The sequence below is a fragment of the Drosophila miranda genome, assembly GCF_003369915.1.
Source record: "Drosophila miranda strain MSH22 chromosome Y unlocalized genomic scaffold, D.miranda_PacBio2.1 Contig_Y1_pilon, whole genome shotgun sequence".
In the NCBI taxonomy this organism is placed as follows: domain Eukaryota; kingdom Metazoa; phylum Arthropoda; class Insecta; order Diptera; family Drosophilidae; genus Drosophila; species Drosophila miranda.
This window is the reverse complement of record NW_022881603.1, coordinates 13,745,832-13,772,698: the sequence shown is the minus strand read 5'-3', so window position 1 is coordinate 13,772,698 and position 26,867 is coordinate 13,745,832. Positions and strand designations below refer to the sequence as shown.

The 26,867-nt window shown below is 41.8% G+C and overlaps 5 protein-coding genes and 2 long non-coding RNA genes across 12 annotated transcripts in view; 5 read left to right on the top strand and 2 right to left on the bottom strand.

Moving 5' to 3' along the window:
• LOC117190603 (sister chromatid cohesion protein PDS5 homolog A-like) overlaps positions 1-11,335 on the top strand; it is a 69,923-nt gene extending 58,588 nt beyond the window's left edge. The window contains exons 8-13 of one of the 5 annotated variants that reach the window (XM_033395654.1): positions 5,186-5,226; positions 8,064-8,190; positions 8,250-8,635; positions 8,696-8,903; positions 8,973-9,141; positions 9,201-9,470. In XM_033395654.1, the coding sequence (XP_033251545.1) occupies positions 5,186-5,226; positions 8,064-8,190; positions 8,250-8,635; positions 8,696-8,903; positions 8,973-9,141; positions 9,201-9,388 (1,119 nt within the window). In that variant the 3' untranslated portion in view covers positions 9,389-9,470. Of the gene's footprint in view, positions 1-5,185; positions 5,227-6,457; positions 6,623-7,658; positions 7,749-8,063; positions 8,191-8,249; positions 8,636-8,695; positions 8,904-8,948; positions 9,142-9,200; positions 9,471-11,217 lie in introns of those variants that run through there. The other 4 variants (XM_033395655.1, XM_033395656.1, XR_004473764.1 and 1 more) reach the window with 4 other exon arrangements.
• LOC117190605 (sister chromatid cohesion protein PDS5 homolog A-like) lies at positions 2,885-4,975 on the top strand. 2 transcript variants are annotated; one of them, XM_033395660.1, is made up of 6 exons: positions 2,891-3,244; positions 3,556-3,682; positions 3,742-4,127; positions 4,188-4,395; positions 4,465-4,633; positions 4,706-4,975. In XM_033395660.1, the coding sequence occupies exons 2-6, from the start codon at positions 3,602-3,604 to the stop codon at positions 4,891-4,893; spliced, it is 1,032 nt and encodes a 343-aa protein (XP_033251551.1). In that variant the 5' UTR covers positions 2,891-3,244; positions 3,556-3,601; the 3' UTR covers positions 4,894-4,975. The 2 variants fall into 2 exon arrangements, with proteins under 2 accessions (XP_033251552.1, XP_033251551.1); XM_033395661.1 differs by lacking the exon at positions 4,706-4,975 and having other exon boundaries at positions 2,885-3,244; positions 4,441-4,531.
• LOC117190609 lies at positions 2,919-3,580 on the bottom strand. The gene is made up of 2 exons (XR_004473766.1): positions 3,533-3,580; positions 2,919-3,480 (listed from the first exon to the last, which is right to left on the bottom strand). It is a non-coding gene; the product is annotated as an uncharacterized LOC117190609 (long non-coding RNA).
• A 683-nt stretch (positions 11,336-12,018) lies between the features above and the next one.
• On the top strand, positions 12,019-22,255 carry LOC117190604 (sister chromatid cohesion protein PDS5 homolog A-like). The gene is made up of 11 exons (XM_033395659.1): positions 12,019-12,255; positions 12,565-12,691; positions 12,751-13,136; positions 13,197-13,404; positions 13,474-13,642; positions 17,735-18,056; positions 21,022-21,148; positions 21,208-21,593; positions 21,654-21,861; positions 21,931-22,103; positions 22,163-22,255. Exons 2-10 carry the CDS (start codon positions 12,611-12,613, stop codon positions 22,084-22,086), a joined length of 2,043 nt encoding a protein of 680 aa, XP_033251550.1. The 5' UTR covers positions 12,019-12,255; positions 12,565-12,610; the 3' UTR covers positions 22,087-22,103; positions 22,163-22,255.
• On the top strand, positions 15,929-17,525 carry LOC117190606 (sister chromatid cohesion protein PDS5 homolog A-like). The gene is made up of 5 exons (XM_033395662.1): positions 15,929-16,286; positions 16,602-16,728; positions 16,788-17,173; positions 17,234-17,441; positions 17,487-17,525. The coding sequence occupies exons 2-5, from the start codon at positions 16,648-16,650 to the stop codon at positions 17,508-17,510; spliced, it is 699 nt and encodes a 232-aa protein (XP_033251553.1). The 5' UTR covers positions 15,929-16,286; positions 16,602-16,647; the 3' UTR covers positions 17,511-17,525.
• LOC117190608 lies at positions 20,386-21,091 on the bottom strand. Its single transcript, XR_004473765.1, has 2 exons — positions 20,999-21,091; positions 20,386-20,946 (listed from the first exon to the last, which is right to left on the bottom strand). It is a non-coding gene; the product is annotated as an uncharacterized LOC117190608 (long non-coding RNA).
• LOC117191435 (sister chromatid cohesion protein PDS5 homolog A-like) lies at positions 22,111-26,849 on the top strand. Its single transcript, XM_033396304.1, has 6 exons — positions 22,111-22,484; positions 25,451-25,577; positions 25,637-26,022; positions 26,083-26,290; positions 26,360-26,528; positions 26,588-26,849. Exons 1-6 carry the CDS (start codon positions 22,111-22,113, stop codon positions 26,773-26,775), a joined length of 1,452 nt encoding a protein of 483 aa, XP_033252195.1. The 3' UTR covers positions 26,776-26,849.
• Positions 26,850-26,867: the final 18 nt, after the last annotated feature.

Below are 26,867 nucleotides of genomic sequence, written 5' to 3'. Positions count from 1 at the left end.
GGAGGATAGCGAACTTTGTGAGAGCATCTGGATGGGATAATTGCTGACAGGAAGTCTCACAACGCAGGAAGGTATGCGGTATCACAACGGGCCGAAACCGGCCTAAGTGTGACGGGTTCCGAGCGAGCCTGGCAGCCGCCTCAACCTAACCTAACTTAACGCAGCCGAACGCGTGAATCGCACAGTACTCAGCGCGATTCGGGCGTATCTGGAAGACGATCACCGGGACTGGGATGTGCATCTGCCGGAGATAGAACTGGCTATTAGGAACTCGGTTCACGAGGCAACAGGCGTAACACCATTCTTTGCAGTCTTCGGGCAGCAAATGTATTTGCATGGGTCATGCTACAAGCTGGCAAAGCGACTGCGGTCAATCGGCGAGCATGACATATCGCTGCTGGAGGGTCAGGACAAGCGACAACTCATCCAAGAGAGGATTCGTGCTAGTTTACATCAGGCATACGAGCGTAGTAGGGTAAGATACAACCAGCGAGCTCGGGTGTTTTACGCGAGGCCGGGACAAGAGGTATTCCGCCGAAATTTTGTCCTTAGTGACTTCGGAAAAGGCTTTAATGCCGGGTAGTGAAGCCAGTAGGAGAGAACGCGTATGCTCTGGAGGATCTTAACGGCCGTCCCATAGGAGTGTACCACGCCAAAGACCTGAGAATGTAGTGAGGTGTGGGTGTGGCCTACGTTGGGCGCGGCAGAAGAATGCAGGGCACGCCGGCGTGTGCTCAATAGTGTTCCGGAATCCGGTGGGCATGCCCACGCGTATTTTGTCCCTCCTGGGACTGACGACATACTCGTGGTGGTGTTCCAGACCCACCTGAACGATAGGTGGCCAGGGCTGAGGGCGACGCGCCATCTAGCGGAAGTCCAGGGAGGCTCGATGGTGTATGGGGACATCGGGGGGAGCTGGAGCCGTTACTGGGGATATAAGGAAGAGAATAGGATTAGTTATATGTATTAGTAAGGGAAAAAGGGATAAATAGGAGTGAAAATATTAGAAAACGTGGATTGGATTATGGAAATCGTGGAGCGTGGACGGAGTAACGTCGAAATTTGAAATTTTGTGCTTAAAACAGAAAGTTTGAAGTGAGTACAGAAAAGGCGGGCGATAAAATAGGTTGTAATGCAGACAATTTTACTAACAGCCGGCAAGGAATATAGCAACCAGAACCGGGCCAGAAGGTTTCCTGGAGAGGGACACTGGAGTTCGAGAAAGTCGACTGCAGAGAAGAAGACTGCCCAACGGAACCTGAGTGAGTTCGTTCCAGTTGCGCGTGTGTGAGCCAAGTAGCGCGGGACGTGTGAAGGGGGAGGGTGAAAGAGGACGATTTAGCTGCCAGGGCGATTCTAGCCACACCGCACGATCGTTGCATCGCCTTCCAGAGCGTGCCACACGTTTGGTCTCATTCAACAAGTAAAAACCCCGAAACCCTATTCACACACACACACACGCGCACACGTATACACGGACCTATATAAATTTAGGGCTGACCGGCCACGGCCAGCGGTCGCCCGCGTCGTTTGAACTTAAAGAAAAAAAACATAATCCGCACTCCAAATACCGTTCCACATTAAATGTTATTTTGTTCCGTGTGTTGTCGTTTATTTAGTAATTAGTATTAGCTTTAACCGTTTAACGTAAAATCTTGGCCATTGAAAAAAAATATGTAAAAACACCAACACCTTTCACGAACCTAAATCTGCGATCAGCTGTTCAGTGCCAGAAGATTAACCCTTAGTGGGTGACGCGGGGGTCCCATCAGTCCACCGTATTTGGTCGAGCGATTTGTGGAAAAATATTGTTTATTGTTTATGTCCCGGGGACCCTTAACAAGAGCTCTTGGTAGGTTAAGTCTCCGTAGGGGCCCGAGTTTAATTAACTCCCGTAAAACTGGATCCACTCATCTACACATATTCCATTACGTATGGGTGAGGGTATCCCTGTTGGTTGAACGAAATTTCAGCAGTTATTTCCTTGTTTGCCTTTGTGTCGAACGTTTTGGTGTTTCTTAGTGGTTAGTGATAATTTTGAGTATAGAAAGATGAAATTGTCAATTTACGATTATTAAAGCTTGGATATATATTGAAGCATGATGCATTAAAATTAAAATAGAGGGAGGACGCGTGGCGTAGCCATGGATTAGGCCAGCCGTTACCGTTCCAGCAGAGGGTGGCCAAAATAAACGTTGTGTTTGGTCACAGGTAGGGCGGGCGCTCGAAGTGATAACACCCAAGCTTCACCCACTTGATAGCCGTCTGTTTATGATTTTCTTTGTTGTTGTTAGGTTGTTGTTAGCTTTGATGTCCCGAGAAGTGGTATGTCTCATTTTTTGTCTACATTTGGCGGGCAAGGGGAACTACCCAGCCCTGGGGTCGAAAGCTAGCCGGCATTGCACTCTGGGAAACAAGCCAAGTGGAACACTTAGTCAAAATACAATAACTGGGAGTACTTAAAAGTAGTTAATCTTGCAGAAAATGTATTCATCAACGAGATAAAACTATGTGGGTAAAGCTAAAAATTTTAATTAGCCAGGCATTATTCAACGGAATATCAAAATCGAGCAATAGGAACGATTACTCCCTTACGTGCTATTTGCTTGACCTTTTTCGCTAAAACCTTTTTTTTAGACAAAATCCAATAAAAGCAAGTATCTAAAATAAACCAGTCATGTAGAAAATAGGTTCATTAAGTGGATTAAATTATGTGGGCAGGGCTGCGCGATCCATCTAGCTTGTAATATTCCACGGAATATCAAAATCAAAAAATATTGTTTCCAATACTTGACGGATAATGATTAGCCCATTGTAGACCAAGGGGGTATTTTAATATGCCACCAAAATATATGAAGAAAATGTAATCATTTTAGCGCAATTCAGGTGAAAGATATCGTAGTTTTTTTAAGTTCAGAGAAAAGTTGGCATGGATCTACAAAAAGAACTTACCATATTTTTCGCCATTTACCTCAAGTCGTTAAACTGTTTAAATAGAGGGGGGTTAAGTGGGTTAAGTTCGTAAATCCGCGGTCATGATGGCGTGCGACTCTGCATAAATGCCCTGCAAAAGTTTTTCTTTTTTAACAACATACGCGCCGCTCAAAAATAACCAAGACGTTGGAACATGTGTAAATAAACGTCCATTCCAAAGTTATTTGCAGTGATTTCGTTTGTGTGCACCAAAAAGAAGCGGCTGAAAATTGGCAAAGAATTGTACCGCCGCTGCCCGTTGTGAAGAAAAGTAAGATTGCACATCAGAAATTTTCCTCTGCCATTTTGCCCGTCCCCCATTAGTACAAAAAGCATTATGAAAACACAGAATTTAAATATTTTTTGTTTTGTTTGTCGAAACGAGGAAAACACTGCAAACGTGCGAGTGTGAGTGGAGTACGTGTACGTGTACGCGAGAGCGTATGAGTGTGGCTGTGGCAATGGCACCCTCCGATTTGGCACTGCTATTTGTACATTGAGGGTCGCCTAAAATTGTTGTTGGAAAATGTGGTTTTGATGTGGAAATTCTACTAAATACGAGTACACGCTTTTGGGTTTCAGATCAGCGCCTGCCGATTTCCGTCCTCTCCGGCTTCAGTGGGTGAGGATGACGGACATTGTTTATCCGAACGGCTGTCGGCCATTGGTGGAAGACCTGGGCACAGACGAGCTCATACGCCGCCTTAAGGTAAGTTTTACTGGAAATCAATTAACAACGAATGAAAGTCACATTATCCTCATTGACAGACACTCGCCAATGTCCTGCAGACCATGGACCAGGATGACAATCTCTATCAACAATATATACCATTGGCACTCCACCTGCTGGACGACTTCTTTATGCAGCATACATCACGCGATGTCCAACTGCTGATAGCGTGCTGCATAGCGGATGTATTGCGCGTATATGCGCCTGAGGCCCCCTACAAAGAGCAAGATCAAATCAAATGCATTTTCAAGTTTTTTATCAAACAATTGCACGGTCTAAAGGATCCCCGCGATCCGTCCTTCAAGCGTTACTTTTATCTATTGGAGAACTTAGCCCTTGTCAAGTCTTTCAACATGTGCTTCGAGCTCGAGGACTGCCAGGAAATCTTCCACGACCTGTTTAGTACCATTTTTAAAATTGTGAAGTGAGTCTCAGGCGATTGGTTTATAACCAAGCAATTAATTTGACTACCATTTCCTTGCAGCGATCAGCACAGTGCCAAGATCACAAACTTTTTCCTGGACGTGCTGAGTGCCCTGATAACCGAGGCTGACAATTTGTCCGTGGATCTTCTGGACCTCTTACTGATTAACATAGTGGAACCAAATAAATCAAGCAACAGATGTGCTGCACATATAACCGAGCAACTGCTCGCCAAGACCGGTGACGCATTGGAGTCCCCAATCAAAATGGTATGAATGAATAGTGATGTTCAGTTTATATACCAACTGAAGAAGCTCTATTTCTTCATGCCCTCCTAGTTCTTTAACCGTGCATTGGTCATGGATAAGCCGAACAACAAACTGTCTATTACAAACAAAATCTATGATATCATCTATGAGCTTAATCGCATCAATCCCGATCTTCTGTACTCCGTGCTGCCCCAATTGGAGAACAAACTTCTTTCCACTGATGATGCAGAAAGGCTGAGTAAGTGATGTCACGATGCACTCCTAATATACTCGTCTACACATGTGGATAACCTTATTCCTGACCCAACAGAAGCCACCACGTTGCTGTCGCGCATGTTCTCCGAGAAGGACTCGCAGCTGTCGCAGAAATATCAAAACCTGTTACGCACCTTCTTGGGCCGCTTCTGCGATATCTCGGAGGCAGTGCGTGTCAAGTGCGTACAATCGCATGAATGGCCTGGCCTACATCTACAAAGTGGCCATCTGCGAACCAAATGACTTGAGTGCTGATGCCAAGCAGAGAGTGGACTGGAACAAGAACAAGATACTGCACGGCTACTACAAGGTGGGTCTGGAGGATCGCCTGCTAGTAGAGCGTTTGCTTATCACCTCATTGGTTCCCTACAAACTGGCGCCCGAGGAGCGCATGAAGAAACTGTACCATCTGCTGGGCGATCTTGATGCGAATGCAACCAAGGCCTTTGTTGAACTGCAAAAGAATCAAATGAAGACACGCAACACGGTTAGCGATTGGATCAAGCTGCATCACTCCAAGGAGTTTACTCCCCGGGTGCTCGGTCAACTGGCTGTTAAACAGACCACCATTGCCAAGTGAGTGAAAGAATAATATAAATGATTAACTGATGACCATAGCTCGCAAATAACTGTTGACACTTTCGGCGTGTCTGATAAAAACCTCTCATTGACGGACACATTGAGAAAATGGACTGAAAAGACCCGATCAAATCTGTTTTTGCTCAACTCGCTCTTCGCTCAAGCAAAGACCGATTTTTTCACTTCTCTTTTGTTCCTGTTTTTCACTGAGCACCTTGTCGCGAGTGAACGAACAAAGTGTCTTTTGCGTATGTATTCGTGCTTGTACGTGTGATGCTTAGGCAACTATCAATTGTTGTGAATTCTATACGGTTTGACTATTGGAGCTTAAAATGAATCGTGAAAAGCAAAACGAAAATGTTCGTTTGCCAATTTTGCAAATAAATATACATATTACAATACAATAGCCCAAAAGATGCGGAAAACATGAATAAGTAAACATATACACGAAAAAAAAACTAAAAACACTTTTTTGGTTCTGCTCATCTAAAGACACTTTTGCTGTGAGCGCTTGACCAAAGCATGATGCAATTATACAAGGTGGTCTCGTCGGGAGCCGAAGTTCGTTCGTGTTGTCCCTTATCTTCAGTGCATGCTTGCTTGTTGATGATGAAGGTTGTTCACGGACGAATTTTTTTATATATTCTTAGCCCTTATGTCCCGACAACAACAAAATTATAAAAAGCATATAAAAAAATACCACAGAATTAGAAGTAATCTTTATATATTATGTAAAAGAACATTTTAATATAACTAAAAATGTTGAAGAAAAATTGTTAATGGCTGCATAAAATTTAAATATTAATATATCAGTAAAATCATTTTATTTTAAAATTTTAAAACCCAACCGGGCCTGTTAAGGGTTAATCAACATCAACATATACCGTCTCACTCACACTCACTATACTATGTGCCCTTCACTCGCACTTATTGCTAGCATACGTTAAGGGACTAACTTTTGCCGACGAGACCACCTTGTATAATTGCATCATGGACCAAAGTGTCTTTCTAAGTTGTTATTGTGAGACACGATCGTGTGTCGGGCTCACCCGAAAACCCCAAACACATAACACAAGCGAAGAGACAAAAAGTGTTCTGCTCAGTGAGAGACCGTGTCTTCGTGGTCTTTTTCGGTTTTGTCAGTGACGCGACAGCAAAGGGAAAAAGTGTTGACCGTTGTTTGCGAGCTATGCTGATGACTGAACTGAACTGTGTGTGTCGCTTGTAGATTGCTTCCCGATCCCTTGAAAGCTTCCGAATATCTCACACAATTCAGTAACAATCTACGCAAAGATGCCCAGCTGTTGCGCTGCATCAATTAAAAAAAAATCATCAATTAACTTATTTACTCCCATTATTTATTTTTGTTAGACGTCTCCATTTATATGTATATGTTAATCCCCTAATTTAAGTCCGTCCATATTATATCTATATGTAACTTATTTATATTTATTATGTTAATTATTTCTATTTATCTATTTATTTATTAACCGCCCGTAGTGATAAGATGAGGGGGGTATGAATAGGCAGGCTTAGTGTAGCGATGATACCGTGTAAAATTAGGAAATTGAAGTGAAAATTATAACGAAGAAAATGAATTGCTAAGCGTTTCATATGGGGGGAAGAGGAGCCACAGCAACGAGAGGGTAAGGCTGCTGCACATGGCAGGGAGATCCAAAACGTTGTTATTCAGATCTCAGGTAGGGAGGGTAAGTCAGGGGTAAAAACATCGACACCTCGACCTGGTCCACGTCTGTGTTGAAGGAAGTTACTGTAATGTTGTTTGTCGAGTAGAGTCCGTTTGCAGTTTTTTTTTTGTCGGTTACTTTTGTTGTTTCAATTTGTTCGAGATGTCCAATTAGTTGGTATATTGTGCGACCTGAGGGCTTGGGAAGTACCCAGCCCTGGGATGACTGGCTAGCCGGCCTTGCCCCGAAGAAAACAAAGGTTCGTAACAATTTCTGTGTTAATTACGTTTTAAAAATAGTTTGGATAGGGTATACAATGACCCATACTCCGTTTGATAAGCAACAAGTCTTCAAATACCAGCAACATTGCCGTGACAACATTGCAATTTTGTTTTTGTTTAACGTTTTTGTTCAAACCATGTTTTAGTCAAAATACAATAACTGGGAGTACTTAAAAGTAGTTAATCTTGCAGAAAATGTATTCATCAATGGGATAAAACTATGTGGGTAGAGCTAAAAATTTTAGTTAGCCAGGCATTATTCAACGGAATATTAAAATCGAGCAATAGGAACGAGCATAATAGAGGGGGGTTAAGTGGGTTAAGTTCGTAAATCCGCGGTCATGATGGCGTGCGACTCTGCATAAATGCCCTGCAAAAGTTTTTCTTTTTTAACAACATACGCGCCGCTCAAAAATAACCAAGACGTTGGAACATGTGTAAATAAACGTCCATTCCAAAGTTATTTGCAGTGATTTCGTTTGTGTGCACCAAAAAGAAGCGGCTGAAAATTGGCAAAGAATTGTACCGCCGCTGCCCGTTGTGAAGAAAAGTAAGATTGCACATCAGAAATTTTCCTCTGCCATTTTGCCCGTCCCCGATTAGTACAAAAAGCATTATGAAAACACAGAATTTAAATATTTTTTGTTTTGTTTGTCGAAACGAGGAAAACACTGCAAACGTGCGAGTGTGAGTGGAGTACGTGTACGTGTACGCGAGAGCGTATGCGTGAGTGTGGCTGTGGCAATGGCACCCTCCGATTTGGCACTGCTATTTGTACATTGAGGGTCGCCTAAAATTGTTGTTGGAAAATGTGGTTTTGATGTGGAAATTCTACTAAATACGAGTACACGCTTTTGGGTTTCAGATCAGCGCCTGCCGATTTCCGTCCTGTCCGGCTTCAGTGGGTGAGGATGACGGACATTGTTTATCCGAACGGCTGTCGGCCATTGGTGGAAGACCTGGGCACAGACGAGCTCATACGCCGCCTTAAGGTAAGTTTTACTGGAAATCAATTAACAACGAATGAAAGTCACATTATCCTCATTGACAGACACTCGCCAATGTCCTGCAGACCATGGACCAGGATGACAATCTCTATCAACAATATATACCATTGGCACTCCACCTGCTGGACGACTTCTTTATGCAGCATACATCCCGCGATGTCCAACTGCTGATAGCGTGCTGCATAGCGGATGTATTGCGCGTATATGCGCCTGAGGCCCCCTACAAAGAGCAAGATCAAATCAAATGCATTTTCAAGTTTTTTATCAAACAATTGCACGGTCTAAAGGATCCCCGCGATCCGTCCTTCAAGCGTTACTTTTATCTATTGGAGAACTTAGCCCTTGTCAAGTCTTTCAACATGTGCTTCGAGCTCGAGGACTGCCAGGAAATCTTCCACGACCTGTTTAGTACCATTTTTAAAATTGTGAAGTGAGTCTCAGGCGATTGGTTTATAACCAAGCAATTAATTTGACTACCATTTCCTTGCAGCGATCAGCACAGTGCCAAGATCACAAACTTTTTCCTGGACGTGCTGAGTGCCCTGATAACCGAGGCTGACAATTTGTCCGTGGATCTTCTGGACCTCTTACTGATTAACATAGTGGAACCAAATAAATCAAGCAACAGATGTGCTGCACATATAACCGAGCAACTGCTCGCCAAGACCGGTGACGCATTGGAGTCCCCAATCAAAATGGTATGAATGAATAGTGATGTTCAGTTTATATACCAACTGAAGAAGCTCTATTTCTTCATGCCCTCCTAGTTCTTTAACCGTGCATTGGTCATGGATAAGCCGAACAACAAACTGTCTATTACAAACAAAATATATGATATCATCTATGAGCTTAATCGCATCAATCCCGATCTTCTGTACTCCGTGCTGCCCCAATTGGAGAACAAACTACTGTCCACTGATGATGCAGAAAGGCTGAGTAAGTGATGTTAATATACTCGTCTATACATGTGGATAACCTTATTCCTGACCCAACAGAAGCCACCACGTTGCTGTCGCGCATGTTCTCCGAGAAGGACTCGCAGCTGTCGCAGAAATATCAAAACCTGTTACGCACCTTCTTGGGCCGCTTCTGCGATATCTCGGAGGCAGTGCGTGTCAAGTGCGTACAATCGCATGAATGGCCTGGCCTACATCTACAAAGTGGCCATCTGCGAACCAAATGACTTGAGTGCTGATGCCAAGCAGAGAGTGGACTGGAACAAGAACAAGATACTGCACGGCTACTACAAGGTGGGTCTGGAGGATCGCCTGCTAGTAGAGCGTTTGCTTATCACCTCATTGGTTCCCTACAAACTGGCGCCCGAGGAGCGCATGAAGAAACTGTACCATCTGCTGGGCGATCTTGATGCGAATGCAACCAAGGCCTTTGTTGAACTGCAAAAGAATCAAATGAAGACACGCAACACGGTTAGCGATTGGATCAAGCTGCATCACTCCAAGGAGTTTACTCCCCGGGTGCTCGGTCAACTGGCTGTTAAACAGACCACCATTGCCAAGTGAGTGAAAGAATAATATAAATGATTAACTGATGACCATAGCTCGCAAATAACTGTTGACACTTTCGGCGTGTCTGATAAAAACCTCTCATTGACGGACACATTGAGAAAATGGACTGAAAAGACCCGATCAAATCTGTTTTTGCTCAACTCGCTCTTCGCTCAAGCAAAGACCGATTTTTTCACTTCTCTTTTGTTCCTGTTTTTCACTGAGCACCTTGTCGCGAGTGAACGAACAAAGTGTCTTTTGCGTATGTATGCGTGCTTGTACGTGTGATGCTTAGGCAACTATCAATTGTTGTGAATTCTATACGGTTTGACTATTGGAGCTTAAAATGAATCGTGAAAAGCAAAACGAAAATGTTCGTTTGCCAATTTTGCAAATAAATATACATATTACAATACAATAGCCCAAAAGATGCGGAAAACATGAATAAATAAACATATACACGAAAAAAAAACTAAAAACACTTTACTCAGACACTTTTTTGGTTCTGCTCATCTAAAGACACTTTTGCTGTGAGCGCTTGACCAAAGCATGATGCAATTATACAAGGTGGTCTCGTCGGGAGCCGAAGTTCGTTCGTGTTGTCCCTTATCTTCAGTGCATGCTTGCTTGTTGATGATGAAGGTTGTTCACGGACGAATTTTTTGATATATTCTTAACCCTTATGTCCCGACAACAACAAAATTATAAAAAGCATATAAAAAAAAATACCACAGAATTAGAAGTAATCTTTATATATTATGTAAAAGAACATTTTAATATAACTAAAAATGTTGAAGAAAAATTGTTAATGGCTGCATAAAATTTAAATATTAATATATCAGTAAAATCATTTTATTTTAAAATTTTAAAACCCACGGGCCTGTTAAGGGTTAATCAACATCAACATATACCGTCTCACTCACACTCACTATACTATGTGCCCTTCACTCGCACTTATTGCTAGCATACGTTAAGGGACTAACTTTTGCCGACGAGACCACCTTGTATAATTGCATCATGGACCAAAGTGTCTTTCTAAGTTGTTATTGTGAGACACGATCGTGTGTCGGGCTCACCCGAAAACCCGAAACACATAACACAAGCGAAGAGACAAAAAGTGTTCTGCTCAGTGAGAGACCGTGTCTTCGTGGTCTTTTTCGGTTTTGTCAGTGACGCGACAGCAAAGGGAAAAAGTGTTGACCGTCGTTTGCGAGCTATGCTGATGACTGAACTGAACTGTGTGTGTCGCTTGTAGATTGCTTCCCGATCCCTTGAAAGCTTCCGAATATCTCACACAATTCAGTAACAATCTACGCAAAGATGCCCAGCTGTTGCGCTGCATCAATTAAAAAAAAATCATCAATTAACTTATTTACTCCCATTATTTATTTTTGTTAGACGTCTCCATTTATATGTATATGTTAATCCCCTAATTTAAGTCCGTCCATATTATATCTATATGTAACTTATTTATATTTATTATGTTAATTATTTCTATTTATCTATTTATTTATTAACCGCCCGTAGTGATAAGATGAGGGGGGTATGAATAGGCAGGCTTAGTGTAGCGATGATACCGTGTAAAATTAGGAAATTGAAGTGAAAATTATAACGAAGAAAATGAATTGCTAAGCGTTTCATATGGGGGGAAGAGGAGCCACAGCAACGAGAGGGTAAGGCTGCTGCACATGGCAGGGAGATCCAAAACGTTGTTATTCAGATCTCAGGTAGGGAGGGTACGTCAGGGGTAAAAACATCGACACCTCGACCTGGTCCACGTCTGTGTTGAAGGAAGTTACTGTAATGTTGTTTGTCGAGTAGAGTCCGTTTGCAGTTTTTTTTTGTCGGTTACTTTTGTTGTTTCAATTTGTTCGAGATGTCCAATTAGTTGGTATATTGTGCGACCTGAGGGCTTGGGAAGTACCCAGCCCTGGGATGACTGGCTAGCCGGCCTTGCCCCGAAGAAAACAAAGGTTCGTAACAATTTCTGTGTTAATTACGTTTTAAAAATAGTTTGGATAGGGTATACAATGACCCATACTCCGTTTGATAAGCAACAAGTCTTCAAATACCAGCAACATTGCCGTGACAACATTGCAATTTTGTTTTTGTTTAACGTTTTTGTTCAAACCATGTTTTTAGTGCAAAATACAATAACTGGAGTACTTAAAAGTAGTTAATCTTGCAGAAAATGTATTCATCAATGGGATAAAACTATGTGGGTAGAGCTAAAAATTTTAGTTAGCCAGGCATTATTCAACGGAATATCAAAATCGAGCAATAGGAACGAGCATAATAGAGGGGGGTTAAGTGGGTTAAGTTCGTAAATCCGCGGTCATGATGGCGTGCGACTCTGCATAAATGCCCTGCAAAAGTTTTTCTTTTTTAACAACATACGCGCCGCTCAAAATAACCAAGACGTTGGAACATGTGTAAATAAACGTCCATTCCAAAGTTATTTGCAGTGATTTCGTTTGTGTGCACCAAAAAGAAGCGGCTGAAAATTGGCAAAGAATTGTACCGCCGCTGCCCGTTGTGAAGAAAAGTAAGATTGCACATCAGAAATTTTCCTCTGCCATTTTGCCCGTCCCCGATTAGTACAAAAAGCATTATGAAAACACAGAATTTAAATATTTTTTGTTTTGTTTGTCGAAACGAGGAAAACACTGCAAACGTGCGAGTGTGAGTGGAGTACGTGTACGCGAGAGCGTATGCGTGAGTGTGGCTGTGGCAATGGCACCCTCCGATTTGGCACTGCTATTTGTACATTGAGGGTCGCCTAAAATTGTTGTTGGAAAATGTGGTTTTGATGTGGAAATTCTACTACATACGAGTACACGCTTTTGGGTTTCAGATCAGCGCCTGCCGATTTCCGTCCTGTCCGGCTTCAGTGGGTGAGGATGACGGACATTGTTTATCCGAACGGCTGTCGGCCATTGGTGGAAGACCTGGGCACAGACGAGCTCATACGCCGCCTTAAGGTAAGTTTTACTGGAAATCAATTAACAACGAATGAAAGTCACATTATCCTCATTGACAGACACTCGCCAATGTCCTGCAGACCATGGACCAGGATGACAATCTCTATCAACAATATATACCATTGGCACTCCACCTGCTGGACGACTTCTTTATGCAGCATACATCCCGCGATGTCCAACTGCTGATAGCGTGCTGCATAGCGGATGTATTGCGCGTATATGCGCCTGAGGCCCCCTACAAAGAGCAAGATCAAATCAAATGCATTTTCAAGTTTTTTATCAAACAATTGCACGGTCTAAAGGATCCCCGCGATCCGTCCTTCAAGCGTTACTTTTATCTATTGGAGAACTTAGCCCTTGTCAAGTCTTTCAACATGTGCTTCGAGCTCGAGGACTGCCAGGAAATCTTCCACGACCTGTTTAGTACCATTTTTAAAATTGTGAAGTGAGTCTCAGGCGATTGGTTTATAACCAAGCAATTAATTTGACTACCATTTCCTTGCAGCGATCAGCACAGTGCCAAGATCACAAACTTTTTCCTGGACGTGCTGAGTGCCCTGATAACCGAGGCTGACAATTTGTCCGTGGATCTTCTGGACCTCTTACTGATTAACATAGTGGAACCAAATAAATCAAGCAACAGATGTGCTGCACATATAACCGAGCAACTGCTCGCCAAGACCGGTGACGCATTGGAGTCCCCAATCAAAATGGTATGAATGAATAGTGATGTTCAGTTTATATACCAACTGAAGAAGCTCTATTTCTTCATGCCCTCCTAGTTCTTTAACCGTGCATTGGTCATGGATAAGCCGAACAACAAACTGTCTATTACAAACAAAATCTATGATATCATCTATGAGCTTAATCGCATCAATCCCGATCTTCTGTACTCCGTGCTGCCCCAATTGGAGAACAAACTACTGTCCACTGATGATGCAGAAAGGCTGAGTACAGACCACCACAACAGACCACCATTGCCAAGTGAGTGAAAGAATAATATAAATGATTAACTGATGACCATAGCTCGCAAATAACTGTTGACACTTTCGGCGTGTCTGATAAAAACCTCTCATTGACGGACACATTGAGAAAATGGACTGAAAAGACCCGATCAAATCTGTTTTTGCTCAACTCGCTCTTCGCTCAAGCAAAGACCGATTTTTTCACTTCTCTTTTGTTCCTGTTTTTCACTGAGCATCTTGTCGCGAGTGAACGAACAAAGTGTCTTTTGCGTATGTATGCGTGCTTGTACGTGTGATGCTTAGGCAACTATCAATTGTTGTGAATTCTATACGGTTTGACTATTGGAGCTTAAAATGAATCGTGAAAAGCAAAACGAAAATGTTCGTTTGCCAATTTTGCAAATAAATATACATATTACAATACAATAGCCCAAAAGATGCGGAAAACATGAATAAGTAAACATATACACGAAAAAAAAACTAAAAACACTTTTTTGGTTCTGCTCATCTAAAGACACTTTTGCTGTGAGCGCTTGACCAAAGCATGATGCAATTATACAAGGTGGTCTCGTCGGGAGCCGAAGTTCGTTCGTGTTGTCCCTTATCTTCAGTGCATGCTTGCTTGTTGATGATATATTCTTAACCCTTATGTCCCGACAACAACAAAATTATAAAAAGCATATAAAAAAAATACCACAGAATTAGAAGTAATCTTTATATATTATGTAAAAGAACATTTTAATATAACTAAAAATGTTGAAGAAAAATTATTAATGGCTGCATAAAATTTAAATATTAATATATCAGTAAAATCATTTTATTTTAAAATTTTAAAACCCACGGGCCTGTTAAGGGTTAATCAACATCAACATATACCGTCTCACTCACACTCACTATACTATGTGCCCTTCACTCGCACTTATTGCTAGCATACGTTAAGGGACTAACTTTTGCCGACGAGACCACCTTGTATAATTGCATCATGGACCAAAGTGTCTTTCTAAGTTGTTATTGTGAGACACGATCGTGTGTCGGGCTCACCCGAAAACCCGAAACACAACACAAGCGAAGAGACAAAAAGTGTTCTGCTCAGTGAGAGACCGTGTCTTCGTGGTCTTTTTCGGTTTTGTCAGTGACGCGACAGCAAAGGGAAAAGTGTTGACCGTTGTTTGCGAGCTATGCTGATGACTGAACTGAACTGTGTGTGTCGCTTGTAGATTGCTTCCCGATCCCTTGAAAGCTTCCGAATATCTCACACAATTCAGTAACAATCTACGCAAAGATGCCCAGCTGTTGCGCTGCATCAATTAAAAAAAAATCATCAATTAACTTATTTACTCCCATTATTTATTTTTGTTAGACGTCTCCATTTATATGTATATGTTAATCCCCTAATTTAAGTCCGTCCATATTATATCTATATGTAACTTATTTATATTTATTATGTTAATTATTTCTATTTATCTATTTATTTATTAACCGCCCGTAGTGATAAGATGAGGGGGGTATGAATAGGCAGGCTTAGTGTAGCGATGATACCGTGTAAAATTAGGAAATTGAAGTGAAAATTATAACGAAGAAAATGAATTGCTAAGCGTTTCATATGGGGGGAAGAGGAGCCACAGCAACGAGAGGGTAAGGCTGCTGCACATGGCAGGGAGATCCAAAACGTTGTTATTCAGATCTCAGGTAGGGAGGGTAAGTCAGGGGTAAAAACATCGACACCTCGACCTGGTCCACGTCTGTGTTGAAGGAAGTTACTGTAATGTTGTTTGTCGAGTAGAGTCCGTTTGCAGTTTTTTTTTGTCGGTTACTTTTGTTGTTTCAATTTGTTCGAGATGTCCAATTAGTTGGTATATTGTGCGACCTGAGGGCTTGGGAAGTACCCAGCCCTGGGATGACTGGCTAGCCGGCCTTGCCCCGAAGAAAACAAAGGTTCGTAACAATTTCTGTGTTAATTACGTTTTAAAAATAGTTTGGATAGGGTATACAATGACCCATACTCCGTTTGATAAGCAACAAGTCTTCAAATACCAGCAACATTGCCGTGACAACATTGCAATTTTGTTTTTGTTTAACGTTTTTGTTCAAACCATGTTTTAGTTTTTAGCTGCGCGATCCATCTAGCTTGTAATATTCCACGGAATATCAAAATCAAAAAATATTGTTTCCAATACTTGACGGATAATGATTAGCACATTGTAGACCAAGGGGGTATTTTAATATGCCACCAAAATATATGAAGAAAATGTAATCATTTTAGCGCAATTCAGGTGAAAGATATCGTAGTTTTTTTAAGTTCAGAGAAAAGTTGGCATGGATCTACAAAAAGAACTTACCATATTTTTCGCCATTTACCTCAAGTCGTTAAACTGTTTAAATAGAGGGGGGTTAAGTGGGTTAAGTTCGTAAATCCGCGGTCATGATGGCGTGCGACTCTGCATAAATGCCCTGCAAAAGTTTTTCTTTTTTAACAACATACGCGCCGCTCAAAATAACCAAGACGTTGGAACATGTGTAAATAAACGTCCATTCCAAAGTTATTTGCAGTGATTTCGTTTGTGTGCACCAAAAAGAAGCGGCTGAAAATTGGCAAAGAATTGTACCGCCGCTGCCCGTTGTGAAGAAAAGTAAGATTGCACATCAGAAATTTTCCTCTGCCATTTTGCCCGTCCCCGATTAGTACAAAAAGCATTATGAAAACACAGAATTTAAATATTTTTTGTTTTGTTTGTCGAAACGAGGAAAACACTGCAAACGTGCGAGTGTGAGTGGAGTACGTGTACGTGTACGCGAGAGCGTATGCGTGAGTGTGGCTGTGGCAATGGCACCCTCCGATTTGGCACTGCTATTTGTACATTGAGGGTCGCCTAAAATTGTTGTTGGAAAATGTGGTTTTGATGTGGAAATTCTACTACATACGAGTACACGCTTTTGGGTTTCAGATCAGCGCCTGCCGATTTCCGTCCTGTCCGGCTTCAGTGGGTGAGGATGACGGACATTGTTTATCCGAACGGCTGTCGGCCATTGGTGGAAGACCTGGGCACAGACGAGCTCATACGCCGCCTTAAGGTAAGTTTTACTGGAAATCAATTAACAACGAATGAAAGTCACATTATCCTCATTGACAGACACTCGCCAATGTCCTGCAGACCATGGACCAGGATGACAATCTCTATCAACAATATATACCATTGGCACTCCACTTGCTGGACGACTTCTTTATGCAGCATACATCCCGCGATGTCCAACTGCTGATAGCGTGCTGCATAGCGGATGTATTGCGCGTATATGCGCCTGAGGCCCCCTACAAAGAGCAAGATCAAATCAAAAGCATTTTCAAGTTTTTTATCAAACAATTGCACGGTCTAAAGGATCCCCGCGATCCGTCCTTCAAGCGTTACTTTTATCTATTGGAGAACTTAGCCTTTGTCAAGTCTTTCAACATGTGCTTCGAGCTCGAGGACTGCCAGGAAATCTTCCACGACCTGTTTAGTACCATTTTTAAAATTGTGAAGTGAGTCTCAGGCGATTGGTTTATAACCAAGCAATTAATTTGACTACCATTTCCTTGCAGCGATCAGCACAGTGCCAAGATCACAAACTTTTTCCTGGACGTGCTAAGTGCCCTGATAACCGAGGCTGACAATTTGTCCGTGGATCTTCTGGACCTCTTACTGATTAACATAGTGGAACCAAATAAATCAAGCAACAGATGTGCTGCACATATAACCGAGCAACTGCTCGCCAAGACCGGTGACGCATTGGAGTCCCCAATCAAAATGGTATGAATGAATAGTGATGTTCAGTTTATATACCAACTGAAGAAGCTCTATTTCTTCATGCCCTCCTAGTTCTTTAACCGTGCATTGGTCATGGATAAGCCGAACAACAAACTGTCTATTCCAAACAAAATATATGATATCATCTATGAGCTTAATCGCATCCCGATCTTCTGTACTCCGTGCTGCCCCAATTGGAGAACAAACTACTGTCCACTGATGATGCAGAAAGGCTGAGTAAGTGATGTTAATATACTCGTCTATACATGTGGATAACCTTATTCCTGACCCAACAGAAGCCAAGCAGAGAGTGGACTGGATCAAGAACAAGATACTGCACGGCTACTACAAGGTGGGTCTGGAGGATCGCCTGCTAGTAGAGCGTTTGCTTATCACCTCATTGGTTCCCTACAAACTGGCGCCCGAGGAGCGCATGAAGAAACTGTACCATCTGCTGGGCGATCTTGATGCGAATGCAACCAAGGCCTTTGTTGAACTGCAAAAGAATCAAATGAAGACACGCAACACGGTTAGCGATTGGATCAAGCTGCATCACTCCAAGGAGTTTACTCCCCGGGTGCTCGGTCAACTGGCTGTTAAACAGACCACCATTGCCAAGTGAGTGAAAGAATAATATAAATGATTAACTGATGACCATAGCTCGCAAATAACTGTTGACACTTTCGGCGTGTCTGATAAAAACCTCTCATTGACGGACACATTGAGAAAATGGACTGAAAAGACCCGATCAAATCTGTTTTTGCTCAACTCGCTCTTCGCTCAAGCAAAGACCGATTTTTTCACTTCTCTTTTGTTCCTGTTTTTCACTGAGCACCTTGTCGCGAGTGAACGAACAAAGTGTCTTTTGCGTATGTATGCGTGCTTGTACGTGTGATGCTTAGGCAACTATCAATTGTTGTGAATTCTATACGGTTTGACTATTGGAGCTTAAAATGAATCGTGAAAAGCAAAACGAAAATGTTCGTTTGCCAATTTTGCAAATAAATATACATATTACAATACAATAGCCCAAAAGATGCGGAAAACATGAATAAATAAACATATACACGAAAAAAAAACTAAAAACACTTTACTCAGACACTTTTTTGGTTCTGCTCATCTAAAGACACTTTTGCTGTGAGCGCTTGACCAAAGCATGATGCAATTATACAAGGTGGTCTCGTCGGGAGCCGAAGTTCGTTCGTGTTGTCCCTTATCTTCAGTGCATGCTTGCTTGTTGATGATGAAGGTTGTTCACGGACGAATTTTTTGATATATTCTTAACCCTTATGTCCCGACAACAACAAAATTATAAAAAGCATATAAAAAAAATACCACAGAATTAGAAGTAATCTTTATATATTATGTAAAAGAACATTTTAATATAACTAAAAATGTTGAAGAAAAATTGTTAATGGCTGCATAAAATTTAAATATTAATATATCAGTAAAATCATTTTATTTTAAAATTTTAAAACCCACGGGCCTGTTAAGGGTTAATCAATATCAACATATACCGTCTCACTCACACTCACTATACTATGTGCCCTTCACTCGCACTTATTGCTAGCATACGTTAAGGGACTAACTTTTGCCGACGAGACCACCTTGTATAATTGCATCATGGACCAAAGTGTCTTTCTAAGTTGTTATTGTGAGACACGATCGTGTGTCGGGCTCACCCGAAAACCCGAAACACATAACACAAGCGAAGAGACAAAAAGTGTTCTGCTCAGTGAGAGACCGTGTCTTCGTGGTCTTTTTCGGTTTTGTCAGTGACGCGACAGCAAAGGGAAAAAGTGTTGACCGTCGTTTGCGAGCTATGCTGATGACTGAACTGAACTGTGTGTGTCGCTTGTAGATTGCTTCCCGATCCCTTGAAAGCTTCCGAATATCTCACACAATTCAGTAACAATCTACGCAAAGATGCCCAGCTGTTGCGCTGCATCAATTAAAAAAAAATCATCAATTAACTTATTTACTCCCATTATTTATTTTTGTTAGACGTCTCCATTTATATGTATATGTTAATCCCCTAATTTAAGTCCGTCCATATTATATCTATATGTAACTTATTTATATTTATTATGTTAATTATTTCTATTTATCTATTTATTTATTAACCGCCCGTAGTGATAAGATGAGGGGGGTATGAATAGGCAGGCTTAGTGTAGCGATGATACCGTGTAAAATTAGGAAATTGAAGTGAAAATTATAACGAAGAAAATGAATTGCTAAGCGTTTCATATGGGGGAAGAGGAGCCACAGCAACGAGAGGGTAAGGCTGCTGCACATGGCAGGGAGATCCAAAACGTTGTTATTCAGATCTCAGGTAGGGAGGGTACGTCAGGGGTAAAAACATCGACACCTCGACCTGGTCCACGTCTGTGTTGAAGGAAGTTACTGTAATGTTGTTTGTCGAGTAGAGTCCGTTTGCAGTTTTTTTTTGTCGGTTACTTTTGTTGTTTCAATTTGTTCGAGATGTCCAATTAGTTGGTATATTGTGCGACCTGAGGGCTTGGGAAGTACCCAGCCCTGGGATGACTGGCTAGCCGGCCTTGCCCCGAAGAAAACAAAGGTTCGTAACAATTTCTGTGTTAATTACGTTTTAAAAATAGTTTGGATAGGGTATACAATGACCCATACTCCGTTTGATAAGCAACAAGTCTTCAAATACCAGCAACATTGCCGTGACAACATTGCAATTTTGTTTTTGTTTAACGTTTTTGTTCAAACCATGTTTTAGTTTTTAGCTGCGCGATCCATCTAGCTTGTAATATTCCACGGAATATCAAAATCAAAAAATATTGTTTCCAATACTTGACGGATAATGATTAGCACATTGTAGACCAAGGGGTATTTTAATATGCCACCAAAATATATGAAGAAAATGTAATCATTTTAGCGCAATTCAGGTGAAAGATATCGTAGTTTTTTTAAGTTCAGAGAAAAGTTGGCATGGATCTACAAAAAGAACTTACCATATTTTTCGCCATTTACCTCAAGTCGTTAAACTGTTTAAATAGAGGGGGGTTAAGTGGGTTAAGTTCGTAAATCCGCGGTCATGATGGCGTGCGACTCTGCATAAATGCCCTGCAAAAGTTTTTCTTTTTTAACAACATACGCGCCGCTCAAAATAACCAAGACGTTGGAACATGTGTAAATAAACGTCCATTCCAAAGTTATTTGCAGTGATTTCGTTTGTGTGCACCAAAAAGAAGCGGCTGAAAATTGGCAAAGAATTGTACCGCCGCTGCCCGTTGTGAAGAAAAGTAAGATTGCACATCAGAAATTTTCCTCTGCCATTTTGCCCGTCCCCGATTAGTACAAAAAGCATTATGAAAACACAGAATTTAAATATTTTTTGTTTTGTTTGTCGAAACGAGGAAAACACTGCAAACGTGCGAGTGTGAGTGGAGTACGTGTACGTGTACGCGAGAGCGTATGAGTGTGGCTGTGGCAATGGCACCCTCCGATTTGGCACTGCTATTTGTACATTGAGGGTCGCCTAAAATTGTTGTTGGAAAATGTGGTTTTGATGTGGAAATTCTACTACATACGAGTACACGCTTTTGGGTTTCAGATCAGCGCCTGCCGATTTCCGTCCTGTCCGGCTTCAGTGGGTGAGGATGACGGACATTGTTTATCCGAACGGCTGTCGGCCATTGGTGGAAGACCTGGGCACAGACGAGCTCATACGCCGCCTTAAGGTAAGTTTTACTGGAAATCAATTAACAACGAATGAAAGTCACATTATCCTCATTGACAGACACTCGCCAATGTCCTGCAGACCATGGACCAGGATGACAATCTCTATCAACAATATATACCATTGGCACTCCACTTGCTGGACGACTTCTTTATGCAGCATACATCCCGCGATGTCCAACTGCTGATAGCGTGCTGCATAGCGGATGTATTGCGCGTATATGCGCCTGAGGCCCCCTACAAAGAGCAAGATCAAATCAAAAGCATTTTCAAGTTTTTTATCAAACAATTGCACGGTCTAAAGGATCCCCGCGATCCGTCCTTCAAGCGTTACTTTTATCTATTGGAGAACTTAGCCTTTGTCAAGTCTTTCAACATGTGCTTCGAGCTCGAGGACTGCCAGGAAATCTTCCACGACCTGTTTAGTACCATTTTTAAAATTGTGAAGTGAGTCTCAGGCGATTGGTTTATAACCAAGCAATTAATTTGACTACCATTTCCTTGCAGCGATCAGCACAGTGCCAAGATCACAAACTTTTTCCTGGACGTGCTAAGTGCCCTGATAACCGAGGCTGACAATTTGTCCGTGGATCTTCTGGACCTCTTACTGATTAACATAGTGGAACCAAATAAATCAAGCAACAGATGTGCTGCACATATAACCGAGCAACTGCTCGCCAAGACCGGTGACGCATTGGAGTCCCCAATCAAAATGGTATGAATGAATAGTGATGTTCAGTTTATATACCAACTGAAGAAGCTCTATTTCTTCATGCCCTCCTAGTTCTTTAACCGTGCATTGGTCATGGATAAGCCGAACAACAAACTGTCTATTCCAAACAAAATATATGATATCATCTATGAGCTTAATCGCTTAATCGCATCCCGATCTTCTGTACTCCGTGCTGCCCCAATTGGAGAACAAACTACTGTCCACTGATGATGCAGAAAGGCTGAGTAAGTGATGTTAATATACTCGTCTATACATGTGGATAACCTTATTCCTGACCCAACAGAAGCCAAGCAGAGAGTGGACTGGATCAAGAACAAGATACTGCACGGCTACTACAAGGTGGGTCTGGAGGATCGCCTGCTAGTAGAGCGTTTGCTTATCACCTCATTGGTTCCCTACAAACTGGCGCCCGAGGAGCGCATGAAGAAACTGTACCATCTGCTGGGCGATCTTGATGCGAATGCAACCAAGGCCTTTGTTGAACTGCAAAAGAATCAAATGAAGACACGCAACACGGTTAGCGATTGGATCAAGCTGCATCACTCCAAGGAGTTTACTCCCCGGGTGCTCGGTCAACTGGCTGTTAAACAGACCACCATTGCCAAGTGAGTGAAAGAATAATATAAATGATTAACTGATGACCATAGCTCGCAAATAACTGTTGACACTTTCGGCGTGTCTGATAAAAACCTCTCATTGACGGACACATTGAGAAAATGGACTGAAAAGACCCGATCAAATCTGTTTTTGCTCAACTCGCTCTTCGCTCAAGCAAAGACCGATTTTTTCACTTCTCTTTTGTTCCTGTTTTTCACTGAGCACCTTGTCGCGAGTGAACGAACAAAGTGTCTTTTGCGTATGTATGCGTGCTTGTACGTGTGATGCTTAGGCAACTATCAATTGTTGTGAATTCTATACGGTTTGACTATTGGAGCTTAAAATGAATCGTGAAAAGCAAAACGAAAATGTTCGTTTGCCAATTTTGCAAATAAATATACATATTACAATACAATAGCCCAAAAGATGCGGAAAACATGAATAAATAAACATATACACGAAAAAAAAACTAAAAACACTTTACTCAGACACTTTTTTGGTTCTGCTCATCTAAAGACACTTTTGCTGTGAGCGCTTGACCAAAGCATGATGCAATTATACAAGGTGGTCTCGTCGGGAGCCGAAGTTCGTTCGTGTTGTCCCTTATCTTCAGTGCATGCTTGCTTGTTGATGATGAAGGTTGTTCACGGACGAATTTTTTGATATATTCTTAACCCTTATGTCCCGACAACAACAAAATTATAAAAAGCATATAAAAAAAAATACCACAGAATTAGAAGTAATCTTTATATATTATGTAAAAGAACATTTTAATATAACTAAAAATGTTGAAGAAAAATTGTTAATGGCTGCATAAAATTTAAATATTAATATATCAGTAAAATCATTTTATTTTAAAATTTTAAAACCCACGGGCCTGTTAAGGGTTAATCAACATCAACATATACCGTCTCACTCACACTCACTATACTATGTGCCCTTCACTCGCACTTATTGCTAGCATACGTTAAGGGACTAACTTTTGCCGACGAGACCACCTTGTATAATTGCATCATGGACCAAAGTGTCTTTCTAAGTTGTTATTGTGAGACACGATCGTGTGTCGGGCTCACCCGAAAACCCGAAACACATAACACAAGCGAAGAGACAAAAAGTGTTCTGCTCAGTGAGAGACCGTGTCTTCGTGGTCTTTTTCGGTTTTGTCAGTGACGCGACAGCAAAGGGAATAAGTGTTGACCGTCGTTTGCGAGCTATGCTGATGACTGAACTGAACTGTGTGTGTCGCTTGTAGATTGCTTCCCGATCCCTTGAAAGCTTCCGAATATCTCACACAATTCAGTAACAATCTACGCAAAGATGCCCAGCTGTTGCGCTGCATCAATTAAAAAAAAATCATCAATTAACTTATTTACTCCCATTATTTATTTTTGTTAGACGTCTCCATTTATATGTATATGTTAATCCCCTAATTTAAGTCCGTCCATATTATATCTATATGTAACTTATTTATATTTATTATGTTAATTATTTCTATTTATCTATTTATTTATTAACCGCCCGTAGTGATAAGATGAGGGGGGTATGAATAGGCAGGCTTAGTGTAGCGATGATACCGTGTAAAATTAGGAAATTGAAGTGAAAATTATAACGAAGAAAATGAATTGCTAAGCGTTTCATATGGGGGGAAGAGGAGCCACAGCAACGAGAGGGTAAGGCTGCTGCACATGGCAGGGAGATCCAAAACGTTGTTATTCAGATCTCAGGTAGGGAGGGTACGTCAGGGGTAAAAACATCGACACCTCGACCTGGTCCACGTCTGTGTTGAAGGAAGTTACTGTAATGTTGTTTGTCGAGTAGAGTCCGTTTGCAGTTTTTTTTTGTCGGTTACTTTTGTTGTTTCAATTTGTTCGAGATGTCCAAGTAGTTGGTATATTGTGCGACCTGAGGGCTTGGGAAGTACCCAGCCCTGGGATGACTGGCTAGCCGGCCTTGCCCCGAAGAAAACAAAGGTTCGTAACAATTTCTGTGTTAATTACGTTTTAAAAATAGTTTGGATAGGGTATACAATGACCCATACTCCGTTTGATAAGCAACAAGTCTTCAAATACCAGCAACATTGCCGTGACAACATTGCAATTTTGTTTTTGTTTAACGTTTTTGTTCAAACCATGTTTTAGTTTTTAGCTGCGCGATCCATCTAGCTTGTAATATTCCACGGAATATCAAAATCAAAAAATATTGTTTCCAATACTTGACGGATAATGATTAGCCCATTGTAGACCAAGGGGGTATTTTAATATGCCACCAAAATATATGAAGAAAATGTAATCATTTTAGCGCAATTCAGGTGAAAGATATCGTAGTTTTTTTAAGTTCAGAGAAAAGTTGGCATGGATCTACAAAAAGAACTTACCATATTTTTCGCCATTTACCTCAAGTCGTTAAACTGTTTAAATAGAGGGGGTTAAGTGGGTTAAGTTCGTAAATCCGCGGTCATGATGGCGTGCGACTCTGCATAAATGCCCTGCAAAAGTTTTTCTTTTTTAACAACATACGCGCCGCTCAAAATAACCAAGACGTTGGAACATGTGTAAATAAACGTCCATTCCAAAGTTATTTGCAGTGATTTCGTTTGTGTGCACCAAAAAGAAGCGGCTGAAAATTGGCAAAGAATTGTACCGCCGCTGCCCGTTGTGAAGAAAAGTAAGATTGCACATCAGAAATTTTCCTCTGCCATTTTGCCCGTCCCCGATTAGTACAAAAAGCATTATGAAAACACAGAATTTAAATATTTTTGTTTTGTTTGTCGAAACGAGGAAAACACTGCAAACGTGCGAGTGTGAGTGGAGTACGTGTACGTGTACGCGAGAGAGTATGAGTGTGGCTGTGGCAATGGCTCCCTCCGATTTGGCACTGCTATTTGTACATTGAGGGTCGCCTAAAATTGTTGTTGGAAAATGTGGTTTTGATGTGGAAATTCTACTACATACGAGTACACGCTTTTGGGTTTCAGATCAGCGCCTGCCGATTTCCGTCCTGTCCGGCTTCAGTGGGTGAGGATGACGGACATTGTTTATCCGAACGGCTGTCGGCCATTGGTGGAAGACCTGGGCACAGACGAGCTCATACGCCGCCTTAAGGTAAGTTTTACTGGAAATCAATTAACAACGAATGAAAGTCAGATTATCCTCATTGGCAGACACTCGCCAATGTCCTGCAGACCATGGACCAAGATGACAATCTCTATCAACAATATATACCATTGGCACTCCACTTGCTGGACGACTTCTTTATGCAGCATACATCCCGCGATGTCCAACTGCTGATAGCGTGCTGCATAGCGGATGTATTGCGCGTATATGCGCCTGAGGCCCCCTACAAAGAGCAAGATCAAATCAAAAGCATTTTCAAGTTTTTTATCAAACAATTGCACGGTCTAAAGGATCCCCGCGATCCGTCCTTCAAGCGTTACTTTTATCTATTGGAGAACTTAGCCTTTGTCAAGTCTTTCAACATGTGCTTCGAGCTCGAGGACTGCCAGGAAATCTTCCACGACCTGTTTAGTACCATTTTTAAAATTGTGAAGTGAGTCTCAGGCGATTGGTTTATAACCAAGCAATTAATTTGACTACCATTTCCTTGCAGCGATCAGCACAGTGCCAAGATCACAAACTTTTTCCTGGACGTGCTAAGTGCCCTGATAACCGAGGCTGACAATTTGTCCGTGGATCTTCTGGACCTCTTACTGATTAACATAGTGGAACCAAATAAATCAAGCAACAGATGTGCTGCACATATAACCGAGCAACTGCTCGCCAAGACCGGTGACGCATTGGAGTCCCCAATCAAAATGGTATGAATGAATAGTGATGTTCAGTTTATATACCAACTGAAGAAGCTCTATTTCTTCATGCCCTCCTAGTTCTTTAACCGTGCATTGGTCATGGATAAGCCGAACAACAAACTGTCTATTACAAACAAAAAATATGATATCATCTATGAGCTTAATCGCATCAATCCCGATCTTCTGTACTCCGTGCTGCCCCAATTGGAGAACAAACTACTGTCCACTGATGATGCAGAAAGGCTGAGTAAGTGATGTTAATATACTCGTCTATACATGTGGATAACCTTATTCCTGACCCAACAGAAGCCACCACGTTGCTGTCGCGCATGTTCTCCGAGAAGGACTCGCAGCTGTCGCAGAAATATCAAAACCTGTTACGCACCTTCTTGGGCCGCTTCTGCGATATCTCGGAGGCAGTGCGTGTCAAGTGCGTACAATCGCATGAATGGCCTGGCCTACATCTACAAAGTGGCCATCTGCGAACCAAATGACTTGAGTGCTGATGCCAAGCAGAGAGTGGACTGGATCATGAACAAGATACTGCACGGCTACTACAAGGTGGGTCTGGAGGATCGCCTGCTAG